This window comes from Pseudochaenichthys georgianus, unplaced genomic scaffold (assembly GCF_902827115.2).
Source record: "Pseudochaenichthys georgianus unplaced genomic scaffold, fPseGeo1.2 scaffold_726_arrow_ctg1, whole genome shotgun sequence".
Taxonomy (NCBI): domain Eukaryota; kingdom Metazoa; phylum Chordata; class Actinopteri; order Perciformes; family Channichthyidae; genus Pseudochaenichthys; species Pseudochaenichthys georgianus.
The window spans coordinates 2,501-22,323 of NW_027263279.1; the positions used below are offsets into that span (position 1 = coordinate 2,501).

General features: G+C 41.0%; 2 protein-coding genes across 2 annotated transcripts in view; one reads left to right on the forward strand and one right to left on the reverse strand.

The window, feature by feature from the left end:
* Positions 1-17,933, reverse strand: part of LOC117444081 (transcription elongation factor SPT5-like) — a gene marked incomplete at its 3' end in the record, with an annotated part of 20,275 nt that extends 2,342 nt beyond the window's left edge. The window contains exons 1-7 of the mRNA XM_071202693.1: positions 17,793-17,933; positions 17,520-17,622; positions 14,167-14,323; positions 11,767-11,835; positions 3,338-3,352; positions 1,569-1,638; positions 639-707 (exon numbers count right to left, since the gene is read on the reverse strand). Of these exons, the coding sequence (XP_071058794.1) occupies positions 639-707; positions 1,569-1,638; positions 3,338-3,352; positions 11,767-11,835; positions 14,167-14,323; positions 17,520-17,603 (464 nt within the window). The remainder of the gene's footprint in view (positions 1-638; positions 708-1,568; positions 1,639-3,337; positions 3,353-11,766; positions 11,836-14,166; positions 14,324-17,519; positions 17,623-17,792) is intronic.
* Positions 17,934-18,693: 760 nt separating this feature from the next.
* triap1 (TP53 regulated inhibitor of apoptosis 1) lies at positions 18,694-19,473 on the forward strand. Its single transcript, XM_034079797.2, has one exon. The coding sequence runs from the start codon at positions 18,796-18,798 to the stop codon at positions 19,018-19,020; it is 225 nt and encodes a 74-aa protein (XP_033935688.1). The 5' UTR covers positions 18,694-18,795; the 3' UTR covers positions 19,021-19,473.
* The last annotated feature ends 350 nt before the right edge of the window (positions 19,474-19,823 follow it).

Consider the following 19,823-nt stretch of genomic DNA (forward strand, 5'->3'; position numbering starts at 1 on the left):
TTCTTACATTGAAATAAAAAGGCAATTCGTTTCTTTTTCTCTCTCCAAAGGAACCGATAAGAGAACCGTCAAAGGGCCGGATCGATAAGCGGTATCGATAGAAGAAGTAGTACCGCTAAAACCTTAACGATACCCATCCCTAGCTGTCACATAACGTTAATAAAAAAAAAAGTATATCAACCGGAAGTGCCATTAGTTATTTTGTGTTGTGGTCACTATTGAGTGTTCTCGTTAGACGCTCCCAGACTCAAGACTGCGCACGGGAGCTCTTTGGGGGGAAGAGTCTCAGGGACACAACGACATCTTGCATTTTAAATGTGTGTCTTTACACCTCGGCACTGGGGGACACTGTGTTTCGATCTTCCTGTGTGTGCAAACATATTTTGAGATTGACAATAAAGTTGACTTTGATATTTTTCTAGAATGTTTTGCCTTGCCTTGAAACCCCCTGAGCATAATACACATCTATAAATAAAATAATACATGTTTCGCCGAGAGACCTTAAAGTCTAAACTTCTGGACATCTAGTTTCTTCTCTGCTCTTGGCTTCGCTGCCGGGTAACAGAAGCCCCTGTTTGCTCTGTTGCGTCTCAAAGAGGAACAGATGTTTAGTAAAGAGACGGGAAGAGAGGACTCACTGCTCTCCTCCAGAGGTCTTGGCGTATTTCCTCATGTAGTATTCACCCAGCGCCTCTTCTCTGGAGTCTCTGCAACACAAACACACACACACATTCAATGATACACACACTGTGAGCCAATGATACACACACTTAGCCAATGATACACACACTTAGCCAATGATACACACACTGTGAGCCAATGATACACACACTTAGCCAATGATACACACACTGTCTGCATCTGTGGGGCAATCAGTCAAGGGGATATGTCACTCAGTGTGAAAACTAAGCAGACTTTTCTGCCAAATAGTGTGCGGTTGTTTCCATATTTCCACAGACAGAACATGTCAGATGAAAGCCCGGTTCCATCGTCTTGCCGCGTTGTCTGAGGGACATCATTCTCATCCATTAAATCAAGAATCATAATCACGATTATCTGGGTCACTGATTGATATCACGATTATTAAAAACGATTCACTTTGAAACATCCACTTATTGAAAAAGACGTTTGATTACCCTGAACTTTAAAGGTCTTTAACTTTAAGTGGAATTCAACTGAAAAAACTAAAATTACATTTTTTTAAATACAAATAATAATCGTTTTATTGAAGATTAAAATACGATGAGTTGCACAGCCCGATTCATTCTGCAATAAAGCACGAAAGGTTATTCATGTGGATAATTATATGATAAGCTTCTTAACAACAACCGTGCAAATAAACCACTACTTTTTGAGTCTAATAAAACTATTATGTCTCCAGGTGACTTCAAACTGAATAAAGACCTTTGAAGCCGCTCTGAATTAAAGACGTGACCGTAATGCGAAATGAATCGGGTGAAAACGAACAGCAAGTTATCCCGTGTTCTACAGCTCGAACGCTCTTAGAGACGTGTCTTCCGGCAGCTCGACGCGGCGCTTCCTCTCCTCGCCTGCCGAGGTGTTCTTACCTCCAGAGGTTCTGCAGCCGTCTGGATCCGGAGTTATCCTCGTCCAGAACCACATGGTCGATGTTGGACACTGAGAGGGATTCAAACCACACGTGAAAACACTTAAATACGTCACTTAAAGTCCTGACTTCAAATGTTATCCAAGTACCCAGGTATCATCAGCCCAGTGTACTCAAAGTGTCAAATGTGAAAGCACGCAATGCTCTCTTCCTAGCATCATGTTATCATGGCGTATCATACTCCTGATGTGATTTGATTCTGATTTGGTTAAACCTGTACTGACTTTAAATCATTCTCTTATGGCACATTTCCACTGCAGCGGGTCGCCCCGTTTAGGCGTCCTCGCTCAGGCCTCGGACTGCATTTCCATTACAGTGTAGGACCTGGGGTAGTTACTATAGCAACGCAGTGTAGGCGGGGCTCCCGTCGAGATCCCGCTGGATTGTATCATCCCCAATGAGATGCAGGAACGTCGTCACCTCCTCGGTCGACCACGGTGTGCTTTTCTTCGACGTCGCTATTTTTGTAGCTCCTCCGTTTACAAAAATGCTGCAAGCTTGCTTCGAGATATATATGCGGCGCTAGGGATGATCTGTGACGATTCTCTCTGACCAATCAGCAGTCGAGAGTGATGACGTCACTAGTTCAGCCCTGGCCTGATAGAACCACGGTTTTATGGGGCCGGAAAAAGAGGGAAAAAGTACCCGCTAGCCGGGGCTGCGCTATATGGAAAGGCCACCAAAAACTGGCCGCTTGAGGACGATTAAGGACGCTTCAACGGGGCTACCCGCTGCAGTGGAAAGGCGCCATTACACTTTTTGATTTACGGCCATCAAACACTGGAATATTCTTCCAGTTGAACTTTTTTGATTTGATTTGATTTATTTCCAATGTGTAAAACAACAATAGATATTTTTTAACATGAGAATTATTCTACAATTCAAAATCAATACTCTCCAGATTCTAAGTTGTGCATAAGTAAATACTTCATTACACATCCGAAAAGGGGTGGGAAGAAGTTTACACTTATTTAATCCCAAAAACTAAATTATTAACGCAGAAATATTTAAAAATGTTCTTAAAGAAATACATTTGTTATTGAAAAACAAACCAACAAATAAACAAACTTAAAACCATTATTGACTTTAACTCGTTCTCTCATGGTGCAAATTAATGCCAACATTAATTACACTTTAATCTGAGTTATTCCATTTTAACTGCATTGTAATATTATATTTTAACAGTTCCATGTATTACTGTATCGACCTGTACTCAGTCGTGTTTCAGAATAGTTTGTGTGAGAGAGATTATGCAGTGGTTGTGTTTATTGATTGTTATGTAGCATGGCAATTAGCAATTAGCTCAAATCTGGCATCATTCATGTATTTGTGTCCTTGTTGAAATAAATACGTCATTACGAGTAAAAGTCCTGAATTCAAAATGATATTTAAGAAGAAGTTCACAAGTATGATCAGCTAAGTGTCAGAAGTCAAAGTGCAAAGACGTAGGAGCATCTGAATGGATACTTGGTCAAACTCTTCATGACACTAGTCGTGCCGCGCTGCATCGTATCCTAGCAGACTACGTGTTTCTCTATGGGATCAGTGATGGCTAAACAGAACTTGGTGAAGTAGGACACTTGTTGGTAGTAGATGTAGCACTCAATGGAAAAAGTACAAGTATGTCAAGGTAGTACTTGAGTACACGACGTTGATATTCATGTTTCAAAAAGTAAAAGTAAATAATGAATAAGTTAGAATCAAGCTTACCTTCAGCTTCCTCTGCTTTGGATCCAACGGAGAGAGGAAGAGGAGAGGAAGAGAGGAGGAGAGGAAGAGGAGAGGAAGCAAGAGGAGAGGAAGAGAGGAGAGGAAGAGAAGAGAGGAAGAGGAGGAGAGGAGGAAGAGGAGAGGAAGAGGATAGGAAGCAAGAGGATAGGAAGAGGAGAGGAAGAGAGGAGAGGAGGAAGAGGAAGCAAGAGGAGAGGAAGAGAGGAGAGGAGGAGGAGAGGAGGAGGAGGAGAGGAGGAAGAGGAGAGGAAGAGGAGAAGAAGAGGATAGGAAGCAAGAGGAGAGGAAGAGGATAGGAAGCAAGAGGAGAGGAAGAGGAGAGGAAGAGAGGAGGAAGAGGAGGGGAGGAAGAGGAGGAGGAAGAGAGGAAGAGGAGGAGGAAGAGGAGGAAGAGAGGAAGAGGAGGAAGAGGAGGAGCAGAGAAGTCAGGATTAGGTGGTTGAAGTTTTGGAGAAAGATGAAAAATAAGGAATAAAAAGAGAAACAAGCAAACGTTCAGGAACAGAAGAGGACGAAGAAACAAGAGGAGGAAGAGGAAGATGGGTACACACGTGGAGGAAATGAGAGGAGGAAGAGGAGGAGGAGGACACGAGCCAAAGTATACGGTTGATCGGGGCGGCAGCAACACAAAGCATGATGGGAGAAAACACAAACACAAACAGATTAATGATGACGAACAGCACGGAGAGGCATGAGGTCAAAGGTCAGAGTGCAGTAGCTCCAATCACGCCTGCTCTCAGCCGCCATCCCATTGGCTCCTCGTGAGGAGGCGGGACTTTCTGACCACAGCTGCTCACTCATGTGTGCCGTGTCCTCTGCGGTCTTAGAGTCAAAGACGAGTTCTGCAAAGGAACCCACGGAGAGGCGAAGTCGCTCCGCGGGACCTTCTTTCAGAGGAAGTACGTGTTGAAGTCAAACGGGAGCAGAGGTCGAGTTAACCCAATGTTTTCCGTCTACGACGTTTTTTCCCCGTAATTTTAACGGCGGATTAGATCAACCTCAGAACAGCGCTCCGGCGCTATGATGCTATGAGGCATGCCCTCCCAAAGGAAATGATATCGTTTCCAAACCTCACTTTGCCGAACGATAATCGAAATGTCTGAGTACAAGCTTTACGCTGCGCTCCCGCGAAGTGCCGTGGGTATGCATAACATGGCACCAACAGTTCACGAGCGAGTGTGCCCCCCCCCCACCCCCCCATCTGATTTTGACGGATATGTCACGATCCTGTCGGGCAGCGAAAAAGTCTAGCGCAACCTCTGATGGCGAGAGAAGATTATCTTTCAACCGTTTGAGCTGTGCCACGAATTACACACGTGATGTTTGTCAATCTTAACAAATCATTTCCAAGTCAAAAAAGTTTGTCGTGAAACTGTTGAAAGGGCGGTGGTGGCGAAGTCGATAGGGACTTGGCAACTGGAAGGTCGCCAGTTCAAGTCCTGGTGAGACCAAGTGCTACCGAGGTGTCCCTGAGCAAGGCACCGTTCCCCACACGGCTCCCTACACGGGGATTCATAAAAGTCCATCTTATGAAAAACACGCAACTAGAAAGACTACAAATCCCAGAGTCCCGGTCCCGCATGCTGGCTCTTAGGAACCGACTCACTCCCCCTCGCTCATTGAGCGGTTTATTTTGTTGACTTTCAAAATGATCTTTTAGATGGACAAACATCACGTGTGTAATTCGTGGCTCAATTCAAACGGGATGGAAAGATACCTTTTCTCTCTCCGTTGACTTCAATACAAACGTCTTCCTAAACAAGGCCCCGTGGAGGACGGGGAGGGACTTCGCCTCTCCATGTCGAAGTCTTTTGAGATCTTCGTTTTAATGCTGGACTATTTTAAGTGGCGGATGAATATATTATAAGTTGCTTTTCTGTGAGTTCACTGACCAGTTTAACGTTGGTGCTCGAATGAAGACTTTTGAGCCGATTAAAACAGCAGTCATTGAACGCAACACCAGATTTGAACGCAACTCTTTTGAGCTTTTACACATGGCAGAAACTGAGGCGTCTTTTTGACTCAGGGTTTGGGCTCTACTGTACTCCTGTCTTTAGGGATACGCACCCCCGTGTGCCACACAAACAAAAAGCTCCAAACACATCCGTTAGTCCAGAAAACAGAAACATGGCGGGAAGCAACGTCCGGCAGAGCATCACTTCCTGTTCAGTTAGAGCCGAGCAATATCACATTACACTCAGAACACAATGTGAGCTCAGACATCAGGCTGGATCTGAAATGTAGTCTTTACGTGTTTTTAATGCAGTGTAGTGATGTCGTTGTTGACATCGTTGTTTCCCTCCATGTCATTAAACGGTAGTCAGCCCTCACATTTCATCACCATATTGATATATTTGACTTTCTTCACATCGCCCAGCTCTAAATAACTTCATGTCCAGATCAAATATGAATGCAAGGGAAATATTCTGTCAGTGTAACTTTGGGATGCAGTTCAGCATCTTTAAAACTGTCTTCATATAGTTCAATCTAACAATCAACATGTGTCCGACTTTTGCTCGACTGATTCTGTCGCCAATTAAACTCAAATAAGTCAATCGTTTATTCGTCCAGCGATCTGTCACACTTCTTAGGAAGGTTTTGTACCGCAGCAATTAAACTACAATCAGCACATATTTGACAGGCGAGTAAAGAATGTGTGAGCACTTTGGATTGCCTTGTGTTGGAAGGTGCTGTGTAAATAATCTTCATTTAACCGCCAATGACTAATGTGTGGAACCTCAATTAGCACGTGTGTGGAACAGATCTTGAAGCACTGAGTGAGTTGCGTCCCAATGCTCCAGTGATGGATTTGCCTTCATTGCTTCCTGCTGTCGAGCTTCACAACAAAACATCTGAGATGAGGCGGCGGCGGGGGTTAGGTCATTCTGAGGACATGGATGTTATCAAACGGATGAAACTGATATTCCATTTTGCTTCAGAATCACATCAAATGTATGAACACGAAAAATGAGAGCGGGAGAGTATCTGGAGTCCAATTACCGTTGACTGCAGAGGACATGCATGACAAGAGACACGGGTGGGAGAGAGAGGTCAGTTAAACACTTTAAGAAACATCCCTCAAGACTCACAAGCTGCAGAACATACGGACTTTAGAAGAGAGGGCCGTTTCAAAGCCGAGTCCAAACCAAGAACAGCCGTGTCAAACTCAATGTCATCACGGGCCACATCAGCATTATGGTTGCACTCAAAGGGCCGGTTGTAACTTTAAGACTATATAAAAATACATATATAAATATTTAATATATATAAACGTATGTATTATATTACAATATTACATATCCCATTATTATGGGATAGGTAATAACTTATTAACTACGCCTGAAAGCAGGTGTCTAGGACAAATAATTGGAAGTCTCTTCTTTGAGAATGTCACACACAAAAAAAAAAATGTAATTCTGGAAAAAATTGAAAATGTAAAAAAATTGAAATTTTGACGCAAAAAAGTCAAATTCTGAACAACATTCATATTTGAGATGCATTGTGGGACATGTAGTTTATGGGCAACGTGCTTCTGTAAATCGGCATGTAACTGTATAATAAACGTATTATATTCTTTCAGAGCTCTTGTGGGGCCGCATTAAATTAAGTCGCGGGCCGGATTTGGCCCCCGGACCTTGAGTTTGACACCCCTGAACTAGAAGAAACAACTCAACATCGAGCGGGAAACTGATTTATCTGTAAAAGTCCCAAAATGTTTCCCTGTTTTTCTTCCCCACTCACCTGCCTCCTCCGCCCCTCTCAAAAACACCATAGAAAAGTAGGAACTGAACTGTTTAAAAGCTCCATTTTCCACCCAATTGTTGGTTAAATATGCAAGAGTTTAGTACATTAGCATAACTCCGCCCGCAGCCATAAAAAACGATGTATTAAAAATCTATTAATTGCCTTGCTGTTGGGTCAGTGGCAGCCCTCTACAATATAATGCAGGTCACAGCGTTACAAAAATGGACCGCTGACTAATGAGGATGCAGAAAGATTCCTACATTAGCAAAACAAAAGTATACGATGTGAAAGAGGGATTTGTAAGATGCTAAAAGCAGCTGCTAATCAAAGCTAAGCAGAAGCCTTTAATAACGACACTGACGAAGAAACTGTAAAATGTTGATGGGACACATCGAGCGGGTGACAGCGACTAAGACTGTTGGATGTTTACAGTTAAAAAAGGGATCAAACATTTTTTTTAAATTGCATAAAGTTCAACATTGGAAACTGTTATAGACCTTAAATGTAATTAATAGTAATAAAATAAGCAACTGTCACACTAGATGCTTATTTTCATTTCCAACATGGCACAGAACTGATGGGGAAAGGCAGTTTAGGCTATTATCATTGCAGACATTAATAACATTTAAGATAACCTTGTTTTGGTCCAAACTGAAACACCTACATGTGATGCAGAAAATGCTCAAATATCAACAGGAATGCTGCAGTCATGTTTGAAATAAGACATTCAATTGTGAGGCGGATTTATAGAGAGAGATCTAGTTTCATGTCCAGGCTATTGTTTTTAGTATTTTCAGAACATCTCAATATTTTTGATTTTTTTTCACAAAACTCTGACTTTATTTTGAAATTCTAACTTTATTTTGAAATTCTGAGGGGTGACGTCACACTTTGCCGAACTGCATTGTGGTTCCGTCGCTTTGCCTCCGTTGCTCGCTTCGAAAGCTGAGAAAAGTTCAACGGAAGCGTCAGCCAATCAAATCATATGCCAGTACAAGCGCTAGCCAATCAAACCGCGTGCTTGTGTGTCCGGGGCGGGAGATTAATGTGATTGGTTGCTGGTCGCACGCCGACACGCCCACCGGCAAGCTTCAACGCGACGGAGCCGTGTGGACGCACCGTAAAAAAATGTCATTTGTTCAAAAAATTCTGTTTTGATATTCTCTGAAAATTCTGTATTTTATCGTAAAATTCTGACGATTTTAGAAAATTACAAAATTCTGACTTTATTTTTGGAATTCTAATATATATATATATATTTGTTTTCTTTCTTATTTTTCAAAAACTAGCAATTCTGTATTTTTCCCCCAAAATGTTGACTATTTATGAAAATCTCAAAATGCTGACTTTTAAAATTGACGTTTAAAAAAAAAAATCTTAAATGTTTCACTTTCTGGAAGTTTTTTAAAAATGCTCATCATTCAGAATTTGTGTCTTAAAGATCAAATGCAAAGCTTCCAAATATACTACATTTTTATAGAAATGTTGTTTTTAAGACTGCCTGTATTTTTTATTTAATTTAAACCGAGATAATACACCCGAAAAAAAAGAAGCTTTTTATTGATACAAAACTCGACCCAAAGCCGTCTGACTTTCTGACATGTCATTCCCCGCAGCCTCCGCGCGTGACGTCATTGTGGCCAAACAGTCTCTGGGCCAAATATCCCGACTCGGCAGTCTCGTGCGCTGTTCACATGTCAGCGGTGTTTTTCGCTCATGACTGGTGCAGAAAACTCGGAATTATATCCGCGAAATCACGCAAAACATTATTGTTGTGTTTTCGGATGTACGAACGGTGCGGGATCTGGGAGAAGTTTTCATTCATTTCCCCAAAACGAAATCATCCGCCGAAACTGGATTATTTTAGTGAATCGTGTTGGCTGGCAGCCGACCACTTCGCGTCTGATGCATACGATGTTGATCCTGCCATCGTCAAGTCTGTTGGTGGAGAAGCATTTAAAGTACATCGGAGGCTGAAACCCGGAGCCGTCCCCTCCATATTTGAGCACAAAAAACAACCGAAAGAACGAAAGAGCCGGGCAATGCAGAAACGCCAAAGAATTGAGGTAAACAAATTTTGATTTAATTTGATTTCATAGCGCACGGAGCACAGAGCGGACAGCAGATAACGGAATTGCAGTTTTATTGCTTATAGATTATCAGAACGTTTTAAAGGGGACACAGCCCCATTGGATATTAACCTATGGATTAACTACAGCATCGTTTTTATCGTTTGAATGCCATTGAAGACCAGTTTTGACCAGACACAGAGGAAGGTGAGCCATGTTAGCCTAGCGCATGTTAGTACCTAGCGCCACTTGATTTGATGTACGTTTTTGTTAACGTCGCGAGTTTGTATCTTTCAGTGTTGAGGTGGGCACCGTTAGATTCTGTGTCTCCTTGCGGTCATAAACGATGTGTTGGATGTGCAGCTAGGATACGTAATAAGGGAGCTAGGAGTGATTTTCGGTGCAGTAATAGGTTAGCATTTTTCGCTCGGGGCTAATTCAGAGGCTCACTGTTAGCATTGTGTGTTTTTCTTGAAAATATAAATGAAAAATATCAGTTAAATTAGTTTTTTCCAGTTATATGGATATAAAATATTCATAGTTTATTAAATATTAAGCTTCCTTAGACGTCGTTTCCTGCCAATGATGCGATTTCGGGTCCGTGGGGCCTAAGAGGATATATATATATTTTTTTTCACAACAGTTGTATTTGGATGGAATGAATACCGATAGCGATAATTCAAAGTAATAAAATGATTTTTACAGTGAAAAAGTTCAAATGGAACTGATGGAGCGATAAGCCAGGTGGAAACATGTCTGGCCACTCTGACGTCACGCGCAGCGCCATCTTGCGGCGACGAGCGGCTGAGAAATAAATCGTCGGACTTGTCGGAAAATAAATATTACGCATTGCCAGACGCATATTATCTCCGATTTTAATACTGCAATATCTTAGATAGTGTTGTAGCTATATGATTTCGATTTTACTGGCAATTATAAATTTAATATAAATATAAATCTTTGCATTTGATCTTTAAAATCAAAAACTATTTTTAGAAAATCTCAAAATTCTACCTTTTAAAAATATGACTTATTTTTCTCTACTCTGTCAGTAAAAAGTTCTCAGGTGCGGTTCAGGTGCGGTTCAGATGCGGTTCAGGTGCGGTTCAGGTGCGGTTCAGGTGCGGTTCATGTGCGGTTCAGGTGCGGTTCAGGTGCGGTTCAGATGCGGTTTAGATGCGGTTCATGTGTGGTTCAGTTGTGGTTCATGTGTGGTTCAGGTGTGGTTCAGGTGCGGTTCAGGTGCGGTTCAGTTGCGGTTCATGTGTGGTTCAGGTGTGGTTCAGGTGTGGTTCAGGTGTGGTTCAGGTGTGGTTCAGGTGTGGTTCAGTTGTGGTTCATGTGTGGTTCAGGTGTGGTTCAGGTGTGGTTCAGTTGTGGTTCAGGTGTGGTTCAGGTGTGGTTCAGGTGTGGTTCAGGTGTGGTTCAGTTGTGGTTCATGTGTGGTTCAGGTGTGGTTCAGTTGTGGTTCATGTGTGGTTCAGGTGTGGTTCAGGTGTGGTTCAGGTGTGGTTCAGGTGTGGTTCATGTGTGTTCATGTGTGGTTCATGTGTGGTTCAGGTGTGGTTCAGGTGTGGTTCAGGTGTGGTTCAGGTGTGGTTCATGTGTGGTTCAGGTGTGGTTCAGTTGTGGTTCAGGTGTGGTTCAGGTGTGGTTCAGGTGTGGTTCAGGTGTGGTTCAGGTGTGGTTCAGTTGTGGTTCATGTGTGGTTCAGGTGTGGTTCAGTTGTGGTTCATGTGTGGTTCAGGTGTGGTTCAGTTGTGGTTCATGTGTGGTTCAGGTGTGGTTCAGGTGTGGTTCAGGTGTGGTTCAGGTGTGGTTCATGTGTGGTTCAGGTGTGGTTCAGTTGTGGTTCATGTGTGGTTCAGGTGTGGTTCAGGTGGAGGTTCAGGTGTGGTTCATGTGTGGTTCATGTGTGGTTCAGGTGTGGTTCAGTTGTGGTTCATGTGTGGTTCAGGTGTGGTTCAGGTGTGGTTCATGTGTGGTTCAGGTGTGGTTCAGTTGTGGTTCAGGTGTGGTTCAGGTGTGGTTCAGGTGTGGTTCAGGTGTGGTTCAGGTGTGGTTCAGGTGTGGTTCAGGTGTGGTTCAGGTGTGGTTCAGTTGTGGTTCATGTGTGGTTCAGGTGTGGTTCAGTTGTGGTTCATGTGTGGTTCATGTGTGGTTCAGGTGTGGTTCAGTTGTGGTTCATGTGTGGTTCAGGTGTGGTTCAGGTGTGGTTCAGGTGTGGTTCAGGTGTGGTTCAGGTTCAGTGGGTTCTCATTATCAAACATCTGCAAGTTAAGTGTCCTGAAATCACCTGACACTAACAGTTCAAAGAAACAAAGAAACAGGAGAGCATTCTTTGGAAAGTTGGAAGCAGCTATGTGTTGTTTTTTTTGTATTTGTAGAAAACAAAGTGCTCCATTATTATTGCAAGTTTCAAACCCAGATTGAGATAATCCTTTTAATTGGGCACTCGTGAGGAAGAAACGTGGGCTGCAGATGTTGAGAATAAGACGCATTTGTACCAAGTGCTGTGACCAACTTAAAATAGAGTTTGGTTAGATGTGAATATCTACAGACTTGACATGCGTCTCTCCGTGGATAGCTCCTTACCTTTCTCCAGAATATCTTCCGCTCCTTCCTCCCACTGATCCTCCTCATCCTCATACTCATCGTCCACATCTATGGAAACAGAGAAACTACTTAAACTCCATGTCCTTCCTTTAAAAGCAGCAGGGAGTTTCAGGGACTCAGAAACAGCATATTATTCTCGTACACATCACTGCACACTTCAATGGCCTTTAAATGCATTTACGGTAACCCCCCCCCTTAATTAAAGCAGTATTTTGCACCTTACTCGTTACATTTAGACGCTGCCCAGATTCATTTCTCTGCCCCCAAACAGCTCTATTGTCGGAAGAGCGTTGATGTTTAAAGCCCCAACAGCGTGGAATGCTTCCCTGCTGCTATCGATCACCATTGGGTACGTTTCAGCATTATGTACGCATTACTTCATGAATCTTACTCAACGTGTGTCCTTGTTCGTCGTTCTGTTGCTCATGTCTGTTTTGTTTCTTTCCGTTAACTGTCAAGTGGGAAAGAAGTATTTGTGTTTCTCGTATTATCCTACGATACCGCTACGTTTGGCTGTGAAATAGAAATATGAAGGACAGACCCTCTATTTCTATTTATTTAGTTGTGTTTGTGAAATCACCAAATGCTGTACTTTCCCCCCAAATGTTTTACTATCTTTGAAAATCTCAAAACTTGACTTTATTTGGAAATTCTGACATTTAAAAAAAATAATCTTAAATGTTTTACTTTTTTCTCCAAATCTGAATTTTTTTTATTCAGATTTGTTATTGAATAATTTTTTTTACTTTTTTCAGATTTTGAGAAAAAAGTAAAACATTTAAGATCTTTTTGCTCAGCATTCTTCCTTAAAATCACAACTTCTTTTACTATTTTCTGACAATCTCAAAATTCTGACTTTTCTTAAAAGCATTACCGTACTTTTCGGACTACAAAGCGCACCTGCATATGAGCCGCAGCAGCTAAACTGTCCGTCTGTCTTGCTCTCGTTCTGTCTCTCGGTTCCACTTTTACTTCGGCGCGCTACCTGTCTCACTCTTTTCCGGCCTCCAGCTTTTCCTGCTGGAGCCCGCCGCTTAGAGGTGGCGGGCGCGGACCGGTCCTAGAGCCCATAGCGTTAAAGGTGGTTAATTTTACCTGTAAAACCCATAGATTTAGGAGGTTCCCTAGTGGCCATTAGCTGTACAAAAAAAATGGGGGAAAAAGTCGCGGCTTATAGTCCGAAAGGTACGGTACTTGTTTTATCTACTTTGTAAGTAAAAAGTTCTTGCACACAAAAATAAAATATCTTGATGTTTCTCGTATTATCCTGCAGCTGTGAATTAGAAATCTGAAGGACAGACATTTCTATTTATTTTGTTCTTTTTCAGAAAGGGGTCGTATAAGATTCTTCTCCCTGCTCCTTTTCGATCCACGTTTACAGGGTTAGGGTTAGGAGACATGTTTTGTTAACAATTATTATACGTTAAGTCGGGCATACCATGAACGGAAAAAATACAAATGAACTGAAAGACATTCTGACTTTATCTTTGGAAGTCCGATTTTTTTTTCCCCCAAAATGTTGGCTATTTTAGAAAATCTCAAAATTCTGACTTTTTGGAAATTCTGAAGGAAAAAAATGTGGATCTTAAGTTTTTCAAAGATGCTCATCATTCTGATTTTCTTTCTTAAAATCACAACTTTTTTTTAAACTATTTTTCTAAAATCTCAAAATTCGGACTTTTCTTAAAAGTATTACTTTTTTTCTCTACTCTAAGTAAAAAGTTCTCACACACAAAAATAAAATATCTTGATGTTTCTCGTATTATCCTACGATACTGTTATGTTTGGATGTCAATACGTTTGGCTGTGAATAAGAAATATGAAGGACAGACCATCTATTTCTATTTAATTAGTTGTGTTTGTGAAATCACCAAATGCTGTACTTTTCCCCCAAAGGTTTGACTATTTTAGAAAATCTCAAAACTTGACTTTATTTGGAAATTCTGACGTTTAAAAACAATTATTAACAATTATTATACGTTAAGTCGTGCATACCATGAACTAAAAATACAAATGAACTGAAAGACATTCTGACTTTATCTTTGGAAGTCTGATTTTTTTTTTTTTTACTTTTTTCTCAAAATCCTGTATTTTCCCCCAAAATGTTGGCTGTTTTAGAAAATCTCAAAATCCTGACTTTTTGGAAATTCTGAAGGAAAAAAATGTGGATCTTAAGTTTTTCAAAAATGCTCATCATTCTGATTTTCTTTCTTAAAATCACAACTTTTTTTTAAACTATTTTTAGAAAACCTCAAAATTAAAAAAAATTAAATTCTATCATTTCTTTCTTCGTTGCTTTTGCCCCTTGAAAACCAGATGGTCACCTCAAGGGGTTTATCCTAATAAATACATTTCTATATAATTCTCAGATCAGCGTACCGGCTTCGTCCAGAATGAAGCCTCCGTGCCTCGGCTTCTTCCTCGGGCGCTCGTCATCGTCTTCTTCCTCCTCTTCATCGTATTCATCCTCCTCCTCCAGCAGGTCTTCCCCCTCCTCCTCTGCTACCTTGTCGCTGCCCACAGGGCTGTTCGTCTCCTGGGGAGGAAACAAGACTGACTATCAGATACCACACGGTTACAAGTTACAGTCCTGCATTGAAAGGGGTTCGATATTTAATCAATAAAAGCCTCGAGTCTTAAATGAACACCATCAAGTGCCAGCTGCACAAGAACACAAACGCTCAGTGTGTATTCATGTCAACCAATCAGAGCTTATTCAGATAGCCCAATATCAAAACATTGTGTCTAGAGAGTTGATACGGCAGCCTCGTGAAACCTTGTTGGATAGTGAGTATGGCACTAGCTTTTTAATACGGTTCATTTTGTTGGCACCAAAGTAACGTGGACCACCGGAAGACCTTTGTTCGTCCCACTGAGGGGGCGTTGGCATTTGAAACGGCAAGAAAAGAGACAGCTTAATGGTAACCAATGCATGCAAAGTATAAAAGATAAAGAGAATTACACAATTTACAGAATAGACATCCTCCGCTGTCTCAAGGACAGATACAGGAACTCTGCATCAGCTCCTCGCCTCTGGCTGGCAGAGCTCACTTCCCCATAGCTGTGGTTCCATAACCCACGAACAACTCACACCTTCTGCATATTCCCCATTGGCGTCATGAACTCTGGACATCTCCAAGTCAACCCTGAAGACTCATCTGTTTAGAAAAGCCTTCCTACCTTAGTTACTCATCCCTGTGCTTCACAAACTACATCGCCGCACCTGCTTTCCGTCTCCTTGTCTTTACATACTGTAATGTCTAAACACACGGCTGCTGCTGAAACACAAGAACTTCACAACTTGGGATAAAGTATCCATCTACCTACCTACTAGGGTTGCCAGAAACTGACCATGATCAAAATCGATTATTCGGCAGCCCTGGCGAATAATAATCGATTATATATTATTTATATATATAAAAAATATATAAATATTTTTGTTTTTAGTATTTTTTATTTCGATGCCCCCCTTGTTTGAATAAGTTGCAGGTACACCCCATAACCCTGTTCGTGTTTATGTTCTTTCTATATGTTATAGCATGTTTGACGCTCAGTGAGGCCTGCATCTGTATTATCCCCAAATATGTACGTTTGATTTGTGATTGTACTGTTAACAGAAGGCTTACAGAGGATATTGTATTATCTATGACTGTAAACATGTGAAAAGCTGAATAAAAAGAGAATTAAAAAAAAAAATATATATATATATAAATAAAATCGATTTTTAAAAATAATATTCGATTATGGAGACTGTAACGAATAATCGAATAATCGCTGGCATCCCTACTACCTACCAATCTTTTTATCTATCTTTCCATCTATCTATCTCTAACTGTGGTACAGCTAACCGGCTGCTGCACTTTACCTGTCAAATAAATACACTGTTAAATAAGTGAATACAAATCAGGGTGACTTTCAACATTCTGATTATTAATTTGAATGATATTCTTTTAGTACATTAAGTATATTTGATGCTAATACTTTTGTACTTGTAACAGAGTATTCCTACACTCTCCTACTTCTGCTCAAGTACAAGATCTGAGTACTTCTACTTTTACTCAAGTACAAGATCTGAGTACTTCTACTTTTACTCAAGTACCATATCTGAGTACTTCTACTTTTACTCAAGTACCAGATCTGAGTACTTCTACTTTTACTCAAGTACCATATCTGAGTACTTCTACTTTTACTCAAGTACAAGATCTGAGTACTTCTACTTTTACTCAAGTACAAGATCTGAGTACTTCTACTTTTACTCAAGTACCAGATCTGAGTACTTCTACTTTTACTCAAGTACAAGATCTGAGTACTTCTACTTTTACTCAAGTACAAGATCTGAGTACTTCTACTTTTACTCAAGTACCAGATCTGAGTACTTCTACTTTTACTCAAGTACCATATCTGAGTACTTCTACTTTTACTCAAGTACAAGATCTGAGTACTTCTACTTTTACTGAAGTACAAGATCTGAGTACTTTACTTTTACTCAAGTACAAGATCTGAGTACTTCTACTTTTACTCAAGTAAAAGATCTGAGTACTTCTACTTTTACTCAAGTACTTCTACTTTTACTCAAGTACAAGATCTTAGTACTTCTACTTTTGCTCAAGTACATGATGTGAGTACTTCTACTTTTACTCAAGTACATGATCTGAGTACTTCTACTTTTACTCAAGTACAAGATCTGAGTACTTCTACTTTTGCTCAAGTACATGATCTGAGTACTTCTACTTTTACTCAAGTACAAGATCTGAGTACTTCTACTTTTACTCAAGTAAAATATCTGAGTACTTCTACTTTTACTCAAGTACAAGATCTGAGTACTTCTACTTTTACTCAAGTAAAATATCTGAGTACTTCTACTTTTACTCAAGTACAAGATCTGAGTAGTTCTACTTTTACTCAAGAACAAGATCTGAGTACTTCTACTTTTACTCAAGTACAAGATCTGAGTACTTCTACTTTTGCTAAAGTCCAAGATCTGAGTATTTCTTCCACGAATAAACAATAAAGTAATCACATGTCTTTAATCTCCCAGCTTAAGTCATCAGTATTTATATGCAGTTGTTTCTCAGCAGTGTGTTCCACTTTACCGCTCCACAGTATCTACCTCCATCTCTCTATTGCTAACGTCGGGACACCGAGCAAGCTGTTGCACTTTACCGCTCCACATGATCTACCTCCATCTCTCTATTGCTAACGTCGGGACACCGAGCAAGCTGTTGCACTTTACCGCTCCACATGATCTACCTCCATCTCTCTATTGCTAACGTCGGGACACCGAGCAAGCTGTTGCACTTTAACGCTCCACATCATCTACCTCCATCTCTCTATTGCTAACGTTGGGACACCGAGCAAGCTGTTGCACTTTACCGCTCCACATGATCTACCTCCATCTCTCTATTGCTAACGTCGGGACACCGAGCAGGCTGTTGCACTTTACCTGTCAAATAAATCAACTATTGAATAAAGTGAATACAAATCAGGGTGACATGTAGTTTAGTCTCTGGAGTATAAAAACGACCCAGACTACAACATATCTGTAGTTACTACATTCTGATTATAAGTACTTCTTCCACAAACAAACAAGTAAGTGAACACGTGTCTTTAATCTCCCATCATTAGTTAGCAGTATTTATATTCAGGTATTTTTCAGCAGTTCCACTTTAACGCGCCACATTGCCTCTCTGTGTTTACAGTTAGCAGTTAGCCTAACGTTAGCTCACGGTTACCTCAACCCCCTCCGCCTCCTCCGCCTCTCCATCGCTGCTGCCACTCGCGTTGTCGGAGAAGTCGCTGTCCTCACTGTCCGACATCTTGAAGCCCCGGGGAAGACTGTGGATACGAACAAGCAAGACAAGAACACTTACATGAGGAGACAAAAGCAGCTAACGGGCATAACAATCACATATGGCCTAGCAAAGCATGCTAATGTAGTTTCCATGAATATCTCATAAATAACCGTAATCAAATGTGAGGAAAGGAGCCCAACGGCTACTACTCACCTCTCTTAAATCCCGCTTCTGCTTTATATCTTGTTAGTTGATGGATAAAAGGAAATATAAGCCTTTTTTCGGTTAGCCTGATGCTATACGTCTTCTTGGAGAGCCAACCGCGAGATTTCAGTAAACTTCGTGATATCTCGCGAGGTTTTGGACGGCGGCTGGGTGAACTGTGAGAGAGGTGTCACTCTGCGAACATTTTGAGATACTTATCTCCAAATAAATTATATGCTATCAATAATAAGGGCAAGTAACTGAGAATAGAAGTTACTTTCCTCAAAAAACTCGTGTATTTTTATATTGAAATTAGCTTTATTCCACTTTCAAACAGAGATAGAAATAAACAAGACTGTGATTCCAGTTTTTTTTTAATTGTATTTATTTTATATGAGCAAGGGGTTAGACAGAAATACTTCAACTTAAAATAGGATAAAAAGGTAAATAAATGAACAAGCACATAATGGGATAACATAAAGAAACATATAGCAAACCAGGAGTCAACATACACCAAATGTGTTTTTATTTTTAAATGTACATGCTTCAATTTAAAAAATGCCAGTACCATTATCACATGTATTTAATCTACTTGACTTTGTTTGTATAATCAAATCAAACTTTATTTACAAAGTACTTTGCATACACAAAGGTACCTCGACCAACCACATTGACGATTTACACACACAAAAACGATACTATCTCCCTTTTCATATATATGATAAATAAATAAATAAATATACATTAAATATAATTAAGGTAAAAGCCTAATTAAAAAGGAAGATATTGATTATAAAGTCTTTCAATTTGTAAACAGAGTAGTTCCTCCTTACAAAGCAGTATCTTTTTTACGTCATGACGCAATCATGTTCTCTCTACAACCAGCCAATCAGATCACGCGGTTCAAGGAGAGCACGGAGATACTTCCTATTGACGCAGCAGCAGCAGCTTCCTGGAGCCCGCAGTTGGATTAAAAACAAAACAACAGACAGTTTTTCATCCAGATCCAGAGATGAACAGCGTGGGGGAGGCGTGCACCGACATGAAGCGGGAGTACGACCAGTGTTTCAACCGCTGGTTCGCGGAGAAGTTCCTAAAAGGGGACCAGGGCGGAGATCCGTGCACAGAGAGCTTTAAACGGTACCAGCGCTGCGTGCAGACCGCCATCAAGGAGAAGGACATCCCGGTGGACGGGGTGGAGTTCATGGGGCCCAACAAGGACAAACCCGAGAGCTGAAGAAGAAGAGGAGGAGGAAGAGGAGTCTGATGGCCGGTGATCCTGAGGTCATTTAAAGGCCTAACAAGCGAGGTCCATGTGCGTCCACTGAGCATGCGCAGAAGGGACGGGACGCTGCAGGACAACACTGGAATCTGTGTGTGTGTGGCTGTTGAGAGTGACTGGAAGATTGCTTGTATTCAATTAATCAATCTGTGTGTTCAGTCAGAAATGGAGGTCTTTCTGCGTTCCTCTGAAGTGAATATCTCCGGGTCTTGGAATGACAAATCCCCCACACGACCTGGAGAGCGTGATTCCTGACCTGATATAATAACTGTTTGTTTGACCTGAAAACCTGCTGCTCATATTTTGGTTGTCGTTATGAAAAGAACTCAAACAATTATCCCAATGTGAAATAAATGGGACGTTGTTTTATAAATAATCTGACTGCAGATAATCTTTCCTCTGTTTGTATACACCTGAACATCAGCAGGAGAGGACTCTTTAAAGTAGAGACACTACATACTGATATACACCTGAACATCAGCAGGAGAGGACTCTTTAAAGTAGAGACGCTACATACTGATATACACCTGACCATCAGCAGGAGAGGACTCTTTAAAGTAGAGACACTACATACTGATATACACCTGAACATCAGCAGGAGAGGACTCTTTAAAGTAGAGACACTACATACTGATATACACCTGAACATCAGCAGGAGATGACTCTTTAAAGTAGAGACACTACATACTGATATACACCTGAACATCAGCAGGAGAGGACTCTTTAAAGTAGAGACGCTACATACTGATATACACCTG